At 47.0% G+C, this 18,359-nt stretch overlaps 2 protein-coding genes across 6 annotated transcripts in view; one reads left to right on the forward strand and one right to left on the reverse strand.

The window, feature by feature from the left end:
• Positions 1-862: 862 nt before the first annotated feature.
• Positions 863-11,184, forward strand: LOC134515022 (fibrinogen-like protein 1). 4 transcript variants are annotated; one of them, XR_010070855.1, is made up of 9 exons: positions 863-1,348; positions 2,659-2,740; positions 4,080-4,290; positions 5,392-5,551; positions 7,104-7,201; positions 7,280-7,368; positions 8,762-8,952; positions 9,032-9,137; positions 9,983-10,114. XR_010070855.1 is itself a non-coding variant. In XM_063333554.1 (9 exons), exons 3-9 carry the CDS (start codon positions 2,669-2,671, stop codon positions 10,170-10,172), a joined length of 1,011 nt encoding a protein of 336 aa, XP_063189624.1. In that variant the 5' UTR covers positions 863-998; positions 1,145-1,348; positions 2,659-2,668; the 3' UTR covers positions 10,173-11,184. The 4 variants fall into 4 exon arrangements, 3 of the variants coding, with proteins under 3 accessions (XP_063189624.1, XP_063189616.1, XP_063189608.1); XM_063333554.1 differs by lacking the exon at positions 9,032-9,137 and having other exon boundaries at positions 863-998; positions 1,145-1,348; positions 9,983-11,184; XM_063333546.1 differs by lacking the exon at positions 9,032-9,137 and having other exon boundaries at positions 873-1,144; positions 1,290-1,348; positions 9,983-11,184.
• Positions 11,122-18,359, reverse strand: part of THSD1 (thrombospondin type 1 domain containing 1) — a 30,820-nt gene continuing 23,582 nt past the window's right edge. Inside the window, exons 5-6 of one of the 2 annotated variants that reach the window (XR_010070849.1) lie at positions 12,859-16,363; positions 11,122-12,196 (exon numbers count right to left, since the gene is read on the reverse strand). Coding sequence is in view for 1 of the 2 variants with exons in the window: in XM_063333525.1 (XP_063189595.1) it covers positions 14,988-16,363 (1,376 nt within the window). In the remaining variant the exon portion in view is untranslated. Of the gene's footprint in view, positions 12,197-12,858; positions 16,364-18,359 lie in introns of those variants that run through there. The other variant, XM_063333525.1, reaches the window with a different exon arrangement.

An 18,359-nucleotide genomic window follows, 5' to 3' on the forward strand; every position in this document is an offset into this window, starting at 1 on the left:
CGCAGACCCAGGCCCGTTGTCAATCCCACCCAGGATCGGGAGGTCAAGGAGGTTGTTTGCCATTAAGGGAAGAGCATGAATTTGTGTGCAGCGTCTCAAGCACTGGCTCCGGTTAAGGACGAGGCTGCTGTGGATGAACACCCCAGGGGATGGCATGCAGCTCCCCTGTGCTCGGGAGAGTGGTACCCGAGCACCCCACCACTAGCTGCAGCCGCTGGACAAAGGGGCGGAAGAAAGGGCCAAGTACTTACTGAGAAGGAGAGGAGATGTTTCACACATCTAATTTCACAGCTTCCAAAACCAGCCTAAAACTGGGGGTAGAGAACAAGTGAGAAGAAAAGCTCCATTTACATAATCCTTTGGCAGTGAAATGGGTCAGCGGTTCTTGCAGGAGAAGAGGAATGCAGGTTTTAAGAAATAAACAGCATCACTATAATTGGTAATAGCTGGTAGATGGTGGAGAGTAATGCAGAAGTTTACGATGGGCTTATATGCCTTGTCTTTTTGCCCCATGGTCTATCCTCTAGATGTAAAATGGAACATTCCTGCTGTTTTCTTAAAAATCATCTGTAATTCCTTGGCCATAATGCAAAGGGAGGCACCCATCTGTTTGTTTGGGTGTTTTTTTTCTCTCTTCCACAAATGTCCTTGTTTGTGTTAACTAGCAAATCTAATCATCCAGCTCAAAGGAGAGTTACACAACCGCAAACCTCCTGAGATTTCAGTTTAATAGCGAATCTTGCTTAATACCCTTGTGTTCGCTTCTTGCTTCAGATTTGCAGCTCCTTTGGCATTACAGCTGTGCTGTGCTTTTACATATAAACCAGATAAAACAGGAAAAGGAATGCTGAACGGAAAAGCTGCGTTATTTCCACCTTGCAGGACTTACTGAAATGAGCCTGGCTGTATTAAACATGAGATAAAACTCCCGCAGGGAGCATTAGTCTGAGTGATTCATATAAACACTAAAAGTCAGCCTCAGTTCCTACTCAAATAAGGTGGGTAATGGTGCACAACCAGCAGAGCCCCTCTCCTTGGGAGAGCACCGCTGGTAGAAACCTGACTGTCATTTATCCTGACTGGGAAGCAGCAGGATGAGTGTTGGGTAACAACAGATAAACCGGAGTTTGGGTAACTCTTTCAGGTGAGGAACTGCAAGCATCTTTTCTGTGGAACTGCCTAGTCGTATGAAATGTTCTTCGTCTGCGCCCTTGATGTGGGCCATCTGGAGAGGAAAATCTCATCAGCCTCTAGAAACGCAGCCAGGTTTATGATACTTTCTTTTGCAGTTGACTTCCAAGGGAGATAATCTTATCAGGAGGAGGTCTGAAGGAAAGGCGAGTTACAGGTATGTGCATTTGATACATGTTGATAAAGACGTAGATGAAGTTGCTTTCTTTCCCTCCGATCTGCACTCTCTGGTTTTCAGGAGCCATCGCTCAAACCCATCCTTCCTGTTAGCTTTTTGCCTCCGCCCACATGCTATGGGGCCTGATCCTGACCTCAGCACCGGTGCTGCAGCCACTGGCACGGCTGCTGCGGGGTGGTGGGAATGGGCAGCACCAGCCATCACGGGCTGCGGGGGTTCCCTGCTGTAATACTGAGCTCTTCACTCACGAGATGAAAAAATGCCACATTGCCAGGGCACCCGTCTGCATGACATCTTTTATCGGTGACTTCCACAGGGGGCTGCTTCTCTCGGCTTGCTTTGGGCCCTGCCTGCCCGGCTCGGCAGATGGTTCCCCTGTCGCCAGCGGCTTTGCCGTCTCCGGAAGCGGCCCTGGCATCAGCCACCGCGGGGAAGCTCATAGAGCCCTTGCTGAAACAAAGCACGTCGCTGACAGTGTAGAGCTGGGAAGCCAAGTTTCTGCAGCACTTCCAGATGTGAAGCGGGGGAGTTGGTTTTAGCCTATTTTTCAGATTTTTTTAATTCTTTCTGATTTTTTTTTCTTTAAAGCAGCATACAAGCACACTGCGAACAATTTGTACTGTGCTGATGTTCAGCTGTGTGTTCCCAGTAGTGCTCACTTAGTGTTTTTTCTAGCTGAGACTCTCCAACCAAAGCCCCATCTGTGTGCTGGCGCAGGTGGGCAGCAGAGATCTCTTCCACTGAAATCCAAGCAAAAACTCTCCCATGCCCACTCTGTCCCACGGGCGACTTTTGCCCTTGGGCTCCAAGGTAATCCCATCCCAACAGACCGCTCCAGGGACCGAGGAGAGGCAATGCCTGTGCTCGCTCAACCAGGAGGCAAAATTCCTCTTAACTCTGGGGAGTTTGGACAGAATGACTGTGTGGTTTTGGCCAACCAGTTTGGCAAGGAACCCTCCAAGGAGGCATTATTGTTGAGTAACTTCCCATCTGCATGGGCACTTGGGATAAGGGGCAGAGGCTGCTGGAGAGTCACAACGGGTATTTATTTCTCCAGGGAAGCAGGAGCTTGGACCCAAACCGCGGTCCCCCTGTCAGCACGCTGCACTGGTGCCCCAGCTTCTCCCTAACATGCATCTTTTCCCTGATTTTGTCCGGTCTGTAGTTTCAAGCAACCTTAACAAATTCTGCAGCATTTTCTGGGGAATGAAATATGATTGTGAGGGGGGATTAAGTTGTGAGAGGAACTAAAGAAACTTCCAGTGCAGCCTGTCAATGCTTCTTTTCAGGTGGTAAGAAATGAGTGTGATGATGCTCTGGTTGCTGCTGCTCCTTCTGGTCAGCTTCGGCTCAGCTGCACCCAGATTTTCGGTGCGTATCTTTTAGCTAATGTCTGTACAATCTCTCTACGGCATGTCAATGGTTTATCATTCCCAGTGATGTAGAGATAAGTGCTCCCCCCACAAAAGGACATGGGCCTGCGAGAGCGGAGCAGAAAGGTGTCTGCAGCTAAAGGAAGGTCATTCTTGCTGTCCTCATAATATAGGGTTTTCACAGCATTAGGGGCTGTGCAGCTCTCTGGGTGGCTGGACTGACATTGACAAGAATTGAAAACAACAACAAAAAAAACCCTTTAAAGAAAAGAAAAAGTAGATTTTACGGCTAGTGAAGAAATGCTCCACTCCATTCCCCCAGGGAAAACTGCCTTCTTTTTATGCATTGTGATTTAAAGAATGGGAAGGGGAAGAGGAGGTAGGCATAGTCTGAGCCAATCTGTACTCGTCTGATGAGAAAATTACTTCTGGATTATGCCAAGGAGGTACAGATCTTGGCAAGTAGAGTTTGGCGAGCTGGGGGCTGTCTGCAGCAGGTCCCTGTGTGCTTCCAGCCTGGAATTCCTCCTCTATGGAGGAAAACCAACAGGCCTAGGAGAGGAAGAGGCAGCTGGGAGGCCACGTTTAAGCATGCTCGGCAGTCTGCTGTCCTGGGCAACTGCTTGTTTTGCTTGTGCCTAGAACTGGTCCTGACCTGGTATCACCCAAGCCAGCTTGCTCAGAGCCAGTGATTCCTGTTGCACGGGTTTGCTTGGTTGTCTTGGAAGAGATTTTGCTCTGTTTTGTTACATTTTTAATGGAGTAACACCAGCTACAGACTAAATTGTTACTAAAAATGTTTATCCCAGCCAGTTTGGGCAACTTTCTGGTCTTTGTTCCAGTAATGCAGCTCCGAAGTTACTCCACTGATGCCAGTAGGCTCGCTGTTTTCCACTGATTTGCACCAAATATCCGCTCTTTTATCTTCCAATTTTACAAGAAGATATTTCTGGAACCTCGCTTGGCCTGGCTGCAGTGCGAGAGCTGTTTTTTCCCCCTCTTACTACACTGACTAGTTTCATAGTCTGCAAACGCTCACCTTTAAGTTCATTAAAAGGGAGTCGAGCTGAATTATATTTGTCCAAAGTAATTTTCTGCGTATCTGATCATATTCTGGGATGCTCTGAGCAGTGGCAAGGTCATTGTAGAAAACCCTTTTCCAACTGGGTTCAACTCAACAGCCCAAGCTGTGCAAGATTCGTGTATCTTAGGGAGAGACCACGATTGAATCATCTTAATCTACAGAGGCAGTGTGAAATGTTAGGATTAAGAGAAGACCTCTCTGTTCTTACCACTGACTGAAGTGTGGGGGTTTTTTTGTTTTATTTTCTCTATAGGAAGAAGATATCTGCCTCCTGGACAACAATAAATTAAGACAAAGGTTAAAACATCTTCAAGACTTGCTTTACTTATATGAACTGCAACTGAAGGACATCCTGGAGAACACTTACCACAGAACAAAAAGTGGGCTGTTCGTAGGCAACAGGAGCATGCAGCATGAGACGCTTTTACCCACAACCAGTGGAAATTTGATAGTCTACGATCAAGGTACGGTTTGCAGTAGTGTATGTGGAAATTTCAGCTTGCCAAAATGTTTATTTCTCCCTGCAGTGTCCCATGTGTTGTATTTTATTTCTGCTAAAAGTTTCAGAATTTTTAAAGTGGACTGTGTTTTAAAATGCAGTCAGATACGTGGGAAGAAGAAAGGCAGACTGGTGGCCCCGTTACCAGCAGACATCCCCTGTGGCCGGAGTCAGCTGGCCAGCTTTAGGCAGCTACCACCCAGGTACAACGCAGACACCTGCAACTGGGCGTCTCACCTGGGACCCTGGCGCAGCGAGAACAGGCACCTCTCAGCTGTTTTCCATCAGACCTACTTACATCTGCTGTAGGAAGAGATGGGTCTTGCTCTTGAAGAGCCCTTTTCCCCTGAGTGACTTAGGGGAGCCCAGAGTGCCTGGCTCAGCTGTGGGCACTGAAACCTGTTTGGAGGAGCCCAGCCTCCCTGTTCCTTGGCTCTTCTATCACTTCTGTGGCACAGTAGCAGGCATGCATGCTCTGTTCCTTGGTGTCACTTTGAGAACACTGTCATAGCTGGAATTGTGGCCTGTGGCCAAGATTTCATCCTTCATGGTCATTACATTGAAATTGTGAAGCTCTGAGGTCCTTAAAGGCGCTCACTTTCCTGATACAGCCCTGGTAGATCTGCTCACAGGAGCTCAGCCTCTTATTTTAGAAATTTTGGGCCCCAATCCAGTCTGAAGTACAGCTGAGGTTACCTTCCACATGGAAACTGGCTTCCCTGCAGATGATCTTGCTGACAGAGCCAGTCCTGGTCCTCCTGTGTTGCTCCCATGCTATAGCCCCAGCCTGAGCTGCAGCAGTCCTGTATCTCACCGAAGATTTGGGAATTAGTCCCTCAGAGGACATGGCTGTAAAGGCTCTCAAGCCTTGACGCTCTTCATCAGGCCCAGCAGTTTGGAAACCAGCATTGCTACTGCCTCACTGAACCACGTGCTTTGGCCTTGCAGGGCTTGCAGAGCTGTACACAGGCTGGCCAAGTGTCCTTGTCCCATACAGCCTCTCGGTGATGTCTTTTCTTTGCTTTGTTTTCCCTCCTGTTTAACAAACCAATGTTTTTCTGCCTAGATTGCTCTGCTGTGTACAATCGGAAGGAGACCAAAAACGGCTACTACCGGATCAGGCCCAGAGCGGACCGGGAGCCTTTCCTGGCATACTGTGACATGTCTGATGGCGGAGGGTGGACCGTCATTCAACGGCGGAGCAACGGCAAGGAGAATTTCAACAGGTGGGTGCGTTGTGGTTGCACCAACAGGGCTCGCAGTCAGGCCTCCAGCTCCCACCCCCATTCCTGCTGCCTGGCAAAACCCAGAATCTGAGAAGCAGGATATGCAAGACTATATTTTAGTGATGATAATTCTTTGCATTGGGACAATCTGGTGGTGCATATTGGTAGCGGGAGGCCATTTTCAAAATGGACCTATAGCACCTTTTCCATGGCTTCTCTGCATTTGAGTAAGTGTGTAAATGTGTGCATATTTGTTCTATCATTACTGGAGACTGTCCAAGACTCCTAATTGGCAGGTATCTGCTGCCAGCACATAGACTGAGACCCGTTGAACATATTATCTATTCTCGTATCAAGAATTATGTTCGGCATGGTGTAACATTTATTTCTTTATTCAGATCGTTCAAAAAGATGCCAAACCACCGGTCCAGATTGTCCTTTCTCTATGCAAAATCCCAGAGAGGTGACTTTTACCTGGAAATCTCCAGGAGGAGAGATGCTGTGGTAGCACCATAAAGAAGCAGCATCCCCATGCAGATTAATTCACTATCACAGCACACACACTTTTAGGGCATGTCTAGTGTCTCTTATAGTACGTGCAGTCCACTGCAAAGCTACCTCAACTGGCTCTAAGCTGGCGTGCCCAGAGAGTGGTAGCTATCTAGCCATGGTAGTTCCACTCGCAGCACAGGTGAAAGAAAAACATCCTGGAGAGGAGCATTGACTAGTCTGTAGGTCAGGCAGGATTAATATCCTTAACAACAACATGAGAGAGACAATAAACACGGGGTTAGTAAAACTGCAACGGATGATACACGGGAAGTCTATGTGAACATCAAAGATAATACATAAATAACAGAGGAGATTTTAAGAGAATGAGATGATGAGAAGAAAGTAGCAGCAGGAGAGTTGTCTTAGAAAGATGAAGCCTGATGAAAAGTAAGTACATGTCTTTGAAGGACAAGTTGCCACATCTGAACAGGGATTCTGCAAAAAAGCAGAGGTGAGAGTCGTCAATGAATCAAAAATAGATTTAAATGAAACAGGAGCACAAAGCAGACCCAGATATTTTCCTTTTAATTTCATCTGGAAACGTTTGTTTGCAGCTTCTATTCAGTTTCTGATTCTTCACTGTACCACATCAGGCATCCAAGATTATAGCGTATTTTAGACTCAACATTAATTTCCAGCCAGGAGTGCATTTGAATTACCACTTGCTGAAGAACAATATCAGACACTTTGCTGAAAACCAATATGACAGCTGCTGCTTTCCCTTCCCATCTGACTGACAACCTCATTCTGCGAGCACCGCATCTGGCACTTTGAAGGTTTGGTCCCAATATACGTGTGAGCGCAGATTTAGCAGGCAAAGAAGGAAGCTGTGAGTTGTATTTACTTCTAAGGCAGAGTGACAAATCTCAGCTCAGCTTGCAACGAATCACATACTTTTAGAAAACAATGTCTAGAGATACAGCTGAAGTTTTACTAGCTAAGTGTCACTAACTCTCTAATTCCCTCACATGCTGAAACTGATGTTTGCATCTCACTGCAGGAAATGGGATGATTACAAACTGGGATTTGGGAAATTCCAGGGCAAGAACGATGAATACTGGCTGGGCAACGACCACATCTATGACCTGCTTGCTAGAGGTGCAAGTATTTTCCCTTCACAGATTTCTTTCCAATTCGCATGAGATGATAGTTCATTTAACACCGCTTTGTGTTTAGGAGAGAGCTCGTTAAAGATTGACCTGATGGACTGGCATGGGGAAAGACGTTATGCAGTCTATGAAAATTTCCAGCTTGCGAATGAGCAGGTAAGACGTGGAGCAAGTGGCCATTTACCTGTTTTATCTGTGAGGGTGGAGCATCTGCATGTGCAGCAATCAGACTTCAGTATCAGGGTTGTAATTACAGCTCTGCAAAACTTATCTGCTCTGGTTCCCTGGGATTCCTGGTTTGGCTGACTGACGAACAGGCCTGGGAGCAGGGACGGGAGTCTGTGACTTCTTCCTCAAAACGGCTGAGTGCCCAAGACACCGGGTGACAGGTCTCACATGCTCTCTTGCTAACTCTGCTGCTGTATGGAGGGCAGCTCTTTGCTGCAGGGCACAGGGGTTCCCATGTGCGTTTGCCTCCGGCCTCATGGTTAAAAAGGTCTTCCGTGAGGGAGGAGATAAGGGTTTGAACCTCTGCAGGGAAACTGAGCCCTGTTCTCCTGCTTCCTAGGAGAGTGCTTCAGGCTGTCACATAAACCGCAACCACCAAAACAAACCCCCTCTAAGCAGTGAACTCTAATCCAAGCTTTGGAAGAGCAGTCGTAAGTTCTTGTCTTTAATAGAGGCACTTACAGCACTACACTTAGTAGTGAAAGCCCAAGGACAGAAAATCCCTGTATTTTCATGTTTGCGTTCTGGCTTTGGAGAGTCTCCTGCTCAATGCAGGTGCAGCTCCGCAGGCTTGCCTCTCTGCACAACAACTGTAAGTAGCCCGAATACCCAAGGACTTGAGTTCCATTGCATGGACCAGTCCTAGTTCCAACTCCATCACTGCTCCAGAAATGTATGCATTTTGTTCGGTTTGCAATTAGAGCTTTCTTATTAAAAGTTTTAACAGCTTGATTTAATGCCTTACTTCTATTTTTCATAAATAAAAGTGGAATATGATAACAGGCCGAAGAAGCTCACACCAAGAAAAGTAATCATCCACCTAATATCAAATGTCTCCCAGAGCTGTTAGCTGCCCACAACGGAACTATTCTTCTAAGTATTCCTACCAGGACATGGCCATTTAGCTAGAAATGAAACGGCTATTAGCTCTTGCAGGAGCAAAATTCCTCCAGGAGTTCTTCTAGCTGAACAACTGATGAGTTCATGATGGCAACTACTTGGCACAGTTTCCTGCCAAGTTGTTCCTGATGAGCCAGGAAGAGCATTCCAGCTTCTTGGATAGTTTATCAAACTGTTATTGAAAGACAATAAAACCTGAAGCCCTTTGTAGCAGCAGCAATAATTAGCAATCCCTTCTGGAAGTTTAAATCCTGCAGTGATTTACACTAGGGTCATTAAAGCATGGGGACAAAAGTCACCCTTGACTTCAACAGTCATGCCTTTGACAGTGGATACAATGGTCAGAGCAAATTTGATCTCAAAAATGGGAGGAAGGGCAGAAAGAGCCGATATCAAAGCCGTGTTTCACGTGTTCTTGCAGGACAATTACAGGTTATGGATTGGCACCTATTCTGGTAACGCTGGCGACGCTCTGTCTGGTGGGAGCAATTTTGAAGATCAGTGGTCAGCCTCTCACAGAGGGATGCAGTTCACCACATCTGACAAGGACCACGATCGATTCCTGGCAGGCAACTGTGCGTTAGAGAACAAGGGCGGCTGGTGGTTTAACAGGTATGGAAAAGAGTTGATTCCTTTCAGAGGCACAGGGTGTGGGTGGCTGTACGGCTGAGAGGACTTGTCTGCTTCGCAGCAGCTGGAGGTTGCTGTGTGCTCATGCCACCTCGCACAGGCAGATCTAAGACCTACAGATCCTCAAAGGAAAGCAACCTGCTTCTTTTCATTATGAAGCAAAGCAGGTAAGTTGTGTTCATTTTAAGAAACTGCGCCACAGGTAAGCTGCATCATTTTTAAGAAAATGGGTCAGAATAAATGCACGGGGCGGGGGGAAAGACCTGGAAGGAAAAGAGGCAAATTAAAATTCCTTCAAGTGTTTTGGGTTGTATGCTAGGAAGTAAAACAATGAAAACAACTGTAGCCACTGCGAGGTGAAGTGTGTGCTCCCTGTTGTGGAGCACATCTAGGCGGTGAGCTGCCCCTTAATGGTCCTGATGGTACATTTGCTAATTGGGCATACCCCACACATCAACAGAGAGGGACTCAGGTTCACCAGCCCTGGGAGCGTGGACACACCGCGCTGTTTTTCTCTGATTTAGTGTAGGATGAGCCTCTTCTTTGACCAAGTCCTCATCACATACAAATTGAAATCAGTAGAGCTACAAAAACATACATCAATAGTGGGATTCGACTTGATTAAAAGACATCTGCATTTTTGGTGTCAATATGTAGCTGCCTACTCTCAAGCTAAAGCCTACCAAATGGCACTACGCCCCTCTGTTTAGGCAACTGAATCATGTCCCTAGTTAATACACTTGAAGGAGTCAACAGGTTGAATTATCTGACCAGCGTAGGTGTCTATTTCAGGATGACCCACATGCTTCTCTGGGTTCCACTAAATGCACTAACTAGATCTCCACAGGCTATAGGAGGACTTTAGATAACCAGTTCAGTACAGATATAGCTACGTGTCTGAACCTGTCAATGAATCCCACCCTGGTATTTCTAAATGTATGCTGTGTGAAAACTGTACTTCACTGTCATGACGCAATGTCTTCCCACGCTAAACCAAATCTCTCGTTACAAGGTGCCATGCCGTAAACCTCAATGGATGGTACTACAGAACAGGAAGATACAATGGATCCCACGACAACGGCATAGTTTGGTCTACGTGGCACGGGATGTGGTACTCGCTAAAATACTCAGCCATGAAAATCAGGGCTCCCTTCTTTGTTGACAGCGAGAGTGGAGACGGTGAGAACAGTCAGGGCAGCTGAAACCTGCTGCTTTGGAAAGAAAAAAAGCACGGGCTGACAGGAATTGTGCAAGCTAATAGCCAGCCCTCTGCTGCTGCCAATTGCCAAACCTGCACTGTGATAACTGGAGTTGCACCTGTTTCTACTAGCTGAAGCTAATGTCGCAAGTTGTGTGAGCACAGCCAGCCAAAAATTTAATGGAAAACATATGGATCTCAGTCATGGAATAACTAGTTTTCTTTTTCAGTAATTTTCAGGACTGCATTGGAGAGTGTTTATGTAAAGTTCTCTGGACCTTGAATGATCAAGCATGTTCTTTTAGCTTTCTGTACTCTTCAAGGGCTAAATCTTTCTCATCTTGATTTTAACCACCAGTGCTTCAGTTATGACAACATAAGAATAGAAACAACAAGGTGCTGGGGAACTGGACTTCATCTGGTGTGCCGTCGTTAGTGCTTTGCTCTGCATCAGGAGAATGTTTATAAGCAACTCTCGCAACGGTCCCCAGTTGCCACACTTCAGCTGCAGAACGTTCCTGGCGTGCGTGAAACCAAACCAGCGGATGGACGTGCTCCAGCCACTAACGTGCATCCAGACTAAGGCTACTTCAAAGTAAACCGCCACAACACGGACAGGGTGGACACTGGGTTTCATTGCCAACAGCTTCCCACTGCAGATCCAGTTCTATAGCAGAGCACGATACGTTACTGCAGACAAAGACAATGCAGCTGACCAGACTTAAGCCCCAGATTAAAATTAGTCAGATTTTACTAAATTTAAGATGAGCACAGATATTCTTAGGAGTTCATAAAACACAGTCATGATTCATTTGTACATTCTCATGTAATTTACCAGATGACTTTGAGTTCATGAAGGGGAATGAGAAAGTGGAAAGAGACTGAACCATAAGGCACACGGCTTTTGTCGTCTCATCGGACTGAAACAAAAGAGCAACACAAAAGACCGAAAGAAGTGGAATAGTGAGAATTTATTTTCCACACGTTGTTAATAACAACAGTTAAAAATGAACAGTAATATCAGCTTGATGCAAATCATTTAACTACCATGTTGTAGAATGAGCCTATTTTTTTTTCTGAATGACAATAACTTTTTTAAACTGGCAGTTCTTTTCCACATATTTGCTTTTAGATTCATACATATTGTAATCTGTTTTATATATCCATAAAGCGTGTAATAAAACCATCTGAGTAGGACTTTAAATCTTGTATCTGGTTTTCAACAGTAGGAACGTGAACAGAAATACAAGTGAAAATCTTGAGAAAGCTCATAATATGAGAATTTCGTTCTTTTGGTGTTGGCCCTTGTGCTTTTGCGCCTGCTGTCCTGGGTAGTGTAGAGGGTCTGCAAGGTCAGTTTCATTTCCATGGCTCAAGCTGTCCTGGAGACAATGCAGAGACATGTGAACATTCAGTGTAAAATTTGCTTTGGTTCCTCTGCTTTGTCAACAGGTGAACCTTGTTCTCACTTCTTCCCAAACATCCCAGCGAATCCTCTTCTCACTTCTTTCCAGACATCCCAGCGATCGCAAACGTAAACTCCGGAGTGCAACGGGCCAGCAGTCCAGGGAGCCGTGCTCCTGAAGCCTGTGCCCTGGCGAGGCTCTGCCCTCGTCCCAAGTGTTGGCCCGTACCCGCGTGGAATGAAACTTGCACCTACATCTCGAAATGAGGTTGCCCTTGGGGAGAAAGGGCTGCAAACAGCCAGCGTGTACTATTTCCTTTCTGAGCGCTACTTCTGGATTTTACTATGGTAAAATCTTAGTGCAAGGTTGTAACTGCGTGTCGTGAACATAAGGGCTCACTGTGCACGTGTTAGAACCACGTGGCTGCTGATGCAGTGCTGAGGGCAGGAAGGACCATTTTTGTCAAGGCAGATGATACTCAACGCCACTGTTCAGGAGAGGGCTAGGGAAGCAGGGTAAAGATGAGACCAGTGATACTCAACTCTGCATGCTGGAAATCAACTACCGCACCGAAGGGCCAGCATTATTGATTTGACAGTTCATTGAGCAGCCAACAACCCATCTGAAAATGGAGTAACAAGCAGAAGACAAAGCCATCAGAGCTTAGACAAGTGCTACCCAGCCCAGTTCCCCAGCGGGTGAGCAGTGACTGATCGAAAGTCCAGAGTACGGAGCCTGTTTTGCCCTGTGTCACTATGGAGAGGTGGGCATTACAGTTGGACTTCAGCCAGCATCCGGAAGTTAGTGGGGTTTTTTCCTCTCTCTGAGAAAGAAGAAGGGGGCAAGATCTCACAGGCTGGGAGGGAAGAGGTCTGGCTTGCTGTCTTAGATGTAATTAAGTCTATCTATCTAATGCATCACAGCAGCTGTTCTGAACGTAGCCTGACACTGAGACAGGGCCGCAGGAAGCAGGGTCTGGCTTAGAGCAAGGCTCCCCCTCCCCTGCCCTCCTGCAACGCAGGGAACCCCCTCAGAGAAGCGGGGGTCATAGGGCTTTGCACAGGACCCCGCAACCCCCCCCAGCAAACCCCAGGAAATGTTTTAGAACCCTCCTTAACTTAACAAGCAGGGTAAAATCCCACTAGCAGAGTACGTATTTGATCTGAGGGCTACCGCCACGCTCCAATCACTCCCACTGAAGGTCAGCGAAATGTGCGCTGAACGTCGCTGCGCTGTACATTTCATCTCCCATTTCTCCAGGTTCTCCCGTGCTGAGAGGCTCACCAAAACCGCAAGCAGATATTGTAGCACTGCAGGTCTAACGCTGACAGATCACTGCTTCAGGGCGAACGCGCTCCACACAGCGTTTACCCTCGCACAAGCCCGTAAGTAACCCGAGCAACAACTGCTTCAAAGGTGTGATTTCCAGCTCATTTAAGTCAATTTAAAGACTCGTTACATTTGATTAGCCTTGCATTGGTTCTCAAGTGTGGACATGTTCTCAAAAGCTTTCAGCAGCATTTCAAGCTGACAGTTTATGCACAGCTGGTGCGAACGAACGCTGCGCTGCACTGGGCCGAAGGGCTGAACACCGACAACGCGGCGTGCTGGTGCAGCTCCCGGGAAAGAGGGAGCTCACGTCACCCGGCGCATCGGGGCCGGTGCTCCGGCGGCAGCTGCAAAACGTCACCCATCAAAAAGGCCGGGCAAATGGCGGGGTTTGGCTCTGGTGGGCAAACGCCGAGCATCTGGCTCCTCCGAGGCTGCCATAGCAAGCCCTTCCGCTGTGCGCCTGTCAAGTTACCTGCGCACGCTTTGGACACTTCAGTGGGGCGCCATCGGTAACTGGCTAACGCACCGCGATGCTGCTCTCCCTTTACAATTATTGTTGGTTTGGAGAAAAAAAAAAAAGCGTGGGATTGGGAAATCTATTTTCCTGCTCAGAAAGCCAGTTTTGAGAACAATAGCATCCTACTGGCAAAGAACTGAGCACAGGCTCGTTTTTCCTTCACACCCACAAGGCGGGTTAAAGGGCACGTGGGGCTGGGATCCTTATGGAAGAGCTGTTTGAAGACTGACAGTCCTCTGCCCGAACCTACCTTCTCTCACTCCAGCCTCTGCAGGCAGCAGCTCCTCTTTTCTTGCCCAAGAGCATTCCCCTGGTCTTCGCAAGTTCCCCGAAGAGACGGTTATCCTAACAAATGCCAAGCAAAGTCTCTGACTCATTCTCGCTGGCTCGAGCTCTGTCTCTTGTTGTTAACTGGGGTTTCAACCCAGCTCTGAACACTTGCAGCAGTGTGTAATTGCCAATTTGTGATCTCTGGTTTTAAAGCCCGACACAACAAAAAAAGGTTAACTTTTGTACTTCACCATTAAGATTCTCTGGGAATCACCAGATGTTGTCAAGCCATTTTATTTTTTTCTTTTTGTTCGCAAAACAGGTATTCATCAAATAAATTTGTTGCTTGTTGGTTTTGTTCATAATTTATTTTGAGCTTGCTGTAGTAGAATTATTGTCAATTTATTTACATTTAAAAAAAAAAAACGTTTAATAAAGGCAAAGCTTATTATGGAAAGGATGGGTGATTCAACAGTTCTCTCACTGCCTTTTCCAGGTGGTTAAATGCTGCAGTAACATTTCTGTGAGGAATAAAATCTGATCATCCATTTTCTTTGCCCTCCCAGCAGCATGCCCTTTTCTACTCGTTTCCTGCAAATATTTGTACATTACTGTTGTGTTGGTATAAATATCAGCAGAAAGAAAATATCAAAGTCTTGAAGGATGAAAAATGCCCCCGCAATTTTAAATTCACTCCAAGTACTCAGCGTCAGTTGTTTGCACTTTCATGCAACCAGCTAAAAGAAACACCAGCATAAGACTTAATTTGAGCAACTATGACGAATCAACGCAGTTCAATAACGACTACCAGCAAAACGAAGAAAGCTGCTCACAACTTGAGATTTGTGTTTTCTAAATGGGAAATGATTCACTAATTAGGACAGATGCTTGAGGATATTGGACAATGGATGCTTTAGGACATCATAATCTACTAGTACACAGTCCACAAGGTTAGAAAGGCTAAATCAGTGGCATTCACCATGTATGATGCACAAAACGTGACCGATTTACGCAATAAAATCCATTGGCTATTCCTGCATCACGCCTTCACTAACAAGTGCTTTCCCAAGGTATTTTGTGTTTATTGTACACACATACATACAAAAAATAATGATACGGAAGCACTTTCCGGTAATTAGAAAGGAATGTGTTCCCACAAGCCAGACTTAGGGCACTATTCCCTTCTGCTCTGTGTGGAGGGAACACGATTCCCGCTGCTCCTTCCACCAGAAGCCAAGAGATTCTGCAGATCCTCTCCTGCGCAGGCCCCTCCTGCAGGGCTGCCATGAGTCACTCAGATCACCAGCTTCTCAATGCTTAAAGTACTTGTTTCATCCTCTTCATTTGAGCCAAAATACCCAGGGAGGTCGATCATCTGCTGCTCTGCCTCTGTTAAGCCAAAAGTAGTATTATCGTAAAAGGCAAACTCAGGGTCCAAGGGGAAGCTCTGGCACTTGTCCCTTCGGTACTGGGCAGGGCTTACACTCAGGCCTCTCTGGGAATTATCTTTGCCAGCCGAGCCTGTTTCCTTCCGCCACGCACCTCTGGGGTTTGGTGAAGGGCCCCTCTTACTTCGGCTGGTCTCATGCTTCTCAGCTGCCTTCTCCTGACCAGCAGGCTGGCGGTCGGTGATCAGGTCCAGCTTCTTCACCGGGGGACCTGCCCTGTGGTGGCACTTTGCGCCGTGGCCCTGCGGTTCACACCCCGGCACAGTGCTGTGGGGCTGATCCAGCTTTTCACAAGTGGGATTAGCGCTTCTTGATTTTGGCCGCGTCCTGTCCTCCAAACCCTGGTCCCACGTCCTGGTCCTGGAGTTGTAGAGGGGAGTCTGTCGGGGGGTGAGGGTGGACATGCTTCTCTCTCTGAAAGGCCTGGCCTTTTTAGTTTCATGGAAACTGGCTGTTCTTCTAAACTGCGGATTTCTGTGAGAGCCCCTCTCAGGCAAGTCCCCTCTGTTATCCTGGTGCTTGAAATGAGCTCTTCTTACCAAGGTTTGGGTAGTGCTCATTGCAGGATTGGCCTGTGAGAATGGAAAATCCAGCCTAGCATGAGAGCCTTCTCCCAGGAATTTGGGCTGACTGACTGGCTGGTCCAGAAATGGAGATTTGATCCTAAATTTGTTTGCTGTTGCCTCCTCTTGGTTTTCACCACTCAGGGGAAGCATCGTGGTGGCACCAACAACAGTGTCCGTGAGGGGATTCTGAGAGACGTGGTACACCTTGGTGGTCTCAGTCAGGCCTTTCTTCTTCATCTCTTTCAGCTGCTGCTGTGCCAGGCGGTAGCTGAAGATTGGAGGGATTATTTTTTGGGCATTTGGCTGAAAGTTCTCACTTCCAGAGGCATCATCTTCTTGGGCAAATTGGAGGCTTCGCCTGTAGGTCAGAGGAATGTTAACAGGGGCATCCCCTCCTTCAGCGAAGCTGTCCCGCTGCTTGTTTCCTTGGCAAATGTTCTCTTCGTCGGAGTTTTTGCGGAAGCCCGGGGAATGGACGGAGTTTCGGCGGACAGCGGTGCTGCACTTCTGAGCTCTGCAGAGCTTCCTCCAGAGGGTGATAAGAACGGTGGCAAAGATGATGAACAAGCATAAGGAGATACCTGTGATGGTGACTATATTATTTGCTTTCTCGTCCTCTCCTGGCTGGACAGAAGGTGGGGTGGGAGGCTTGATAGCTGTAACAAAAAGAGCACACAGGTCTGTCAGAGTTGTACCATAATCAGTGTTTTGGTATTTTAGGATGGATACTTAACTACAAGGAAAAAATAACCAGTTAATACAGTACAGGAAGTTAAAATTTGCTTATTTTAGATGACTTATTACTGATGTCTTCAAACTGGCAGGAACAGATATGCTTACTCTAAACCAAGGCTCCCATGGACCTTTCGAATGTAATTATTATTTTTGCCTGTTCTGCCATTTCCATAAGGCACTCCCAAATACGTGTAAAACCAGATAAGAATATTTTCCCTCCTTTATGAAGTACATTGAGATTCCCTGGTGAAAAGTGCCATAAAAGGGGTAAAAATAACCCAACCCAGGCCAGTACTTCAGGTATCACTTTAAAATTATTTTTAGGATCGCTTAAGTGGGTGTGAGAATCGCAGTGAGTTTGGAGAGCAGAGAGGCAGCACTAGCAGGGGCAGTGAAACTTTTCTAAGCAGTCCTCTGAGGGTGCTTCTTCCACCACCACCCAGTGTCACAGCCCCAAAGGACAAAACCCTCCCCTCCACAGCAGGGCCATCGCGGCCATTGCTCTGGTGCCCCTGGTGTTCTGGTACTGACATTCTTCTGTCGTGGACTGGAGATGGGCCTTCAAATGGGGAAAAATACTCTGCAAACCTGTAATGTGAACATCTCAGAGCTTTCCACAGCCCTATTTAAACCTCTCGCCTGCACACTGCACCACACTACAGACAGCTGAAGCAATGAGAGGTTAATTATTCTTTTTTTTGGACGAGGTCTGCAGCATTTTGGTGGCAGCCCTGGGCAGACAACAGCCCGGCTGATGGATGAATTGCTCAGACAGCTAATTTTAGTATTAGGTAGCGCTCATTTCCCAACTTCTTGTGGCCAAATATCAGCTTCACGAGGCCATGAAAATGCTGTTGGAGGACAAGGCTGCTCAGTTGTGGTTGACAAGAGCTGGCTGCGAAGCTGTGAGCTCAAACTTAAAACTTAACAACCTTCTCCCAGCCTCTAGTTTTAACCCAGAGCCTTCCATCAGGGTGATGGACAGTCTGCTGTAAAACTTGACAAGTGCTCCTGCCCACACCACAGTGACAATCCAGCCATAGAAAATGCGTTTGGACAAGAGCAAGAAGTAGACACCATGTACTTCCCGTAACCCAAAAGAACACTCATTCAACAATTAGCTAATAGCACAACTATTAGGTGTGCAGGATGCACAACCACACTGATGAACACAGGCCAGAAGGTCTCAGGCCACTACAATAACAGAGTTGTAGGGTGCTGGGTGGACAGGAGACCCATTTCTTTGGCAGCTTGGGACCTGACAGCCCCAAGACCTTTGAAAAATGCTGCCATGGGAATAACCTTGATCTTCATGTCACTCCGAGAGCTCGACATCAGTATAAAGAACAAGACCACTGCCTGCTGAACCTTTTTTGGAAGATCCCTAAAGCTTGCATTCAGACCAATGCCATCACGCCTGCAGCACGGAGCACTGCTGTTCTGAGGCCCCGAGCAGAGAGTGAGCACGCTGATCCCAGGGGAGAAGGCAGGATGAGCATTTGCCCTGTTCAGTACCACCACAGCAGAGCAATTCCTTCATTGCTCATCCTTCTCTCAGTCTCACAGCTACTTTCTAAAGACTCCATTTTCTATCTGTAATGCACACTGTGCTGTATTACTTGGAGTAGACAGCTAACAGCTGGCAAACAGAGAGGTTTGAAAAAAGACTTAGTCAATTAGGTTTGCTTCTCTCCACCTTATCTACCTCTGCCCCTAGACTATGTGCTGGTTTCGTTTATTCAGCCATTTGCTCCATCTGCTGGACTAATGACTGCAAACATTGTTATGCTGAAAAAAAGCTTTCCTGCTTCAGAAAGGTTCAGGCAGCTGGGGGGTGGAGAGGAATGACAGTCCCAGCCTGAGATCATACAGCAAACGAACACCATAAGATCACAGTGTCCAGTCACTTCTCCAGCA

Source organism: Chroicocephalus ridibundus, chromosome 1, assembly GCF_963924245.1.
Source record: "Chroicocephalus ridibundus chromosome 1, bChrRid1.1, whole genome shotgun sequence".
NCBI lineage: Eukaryota > Metazoa > Chordata > Aves > Charadriiformes > Laridae > Chroicocephalus > Chroicocephalus ridibundus.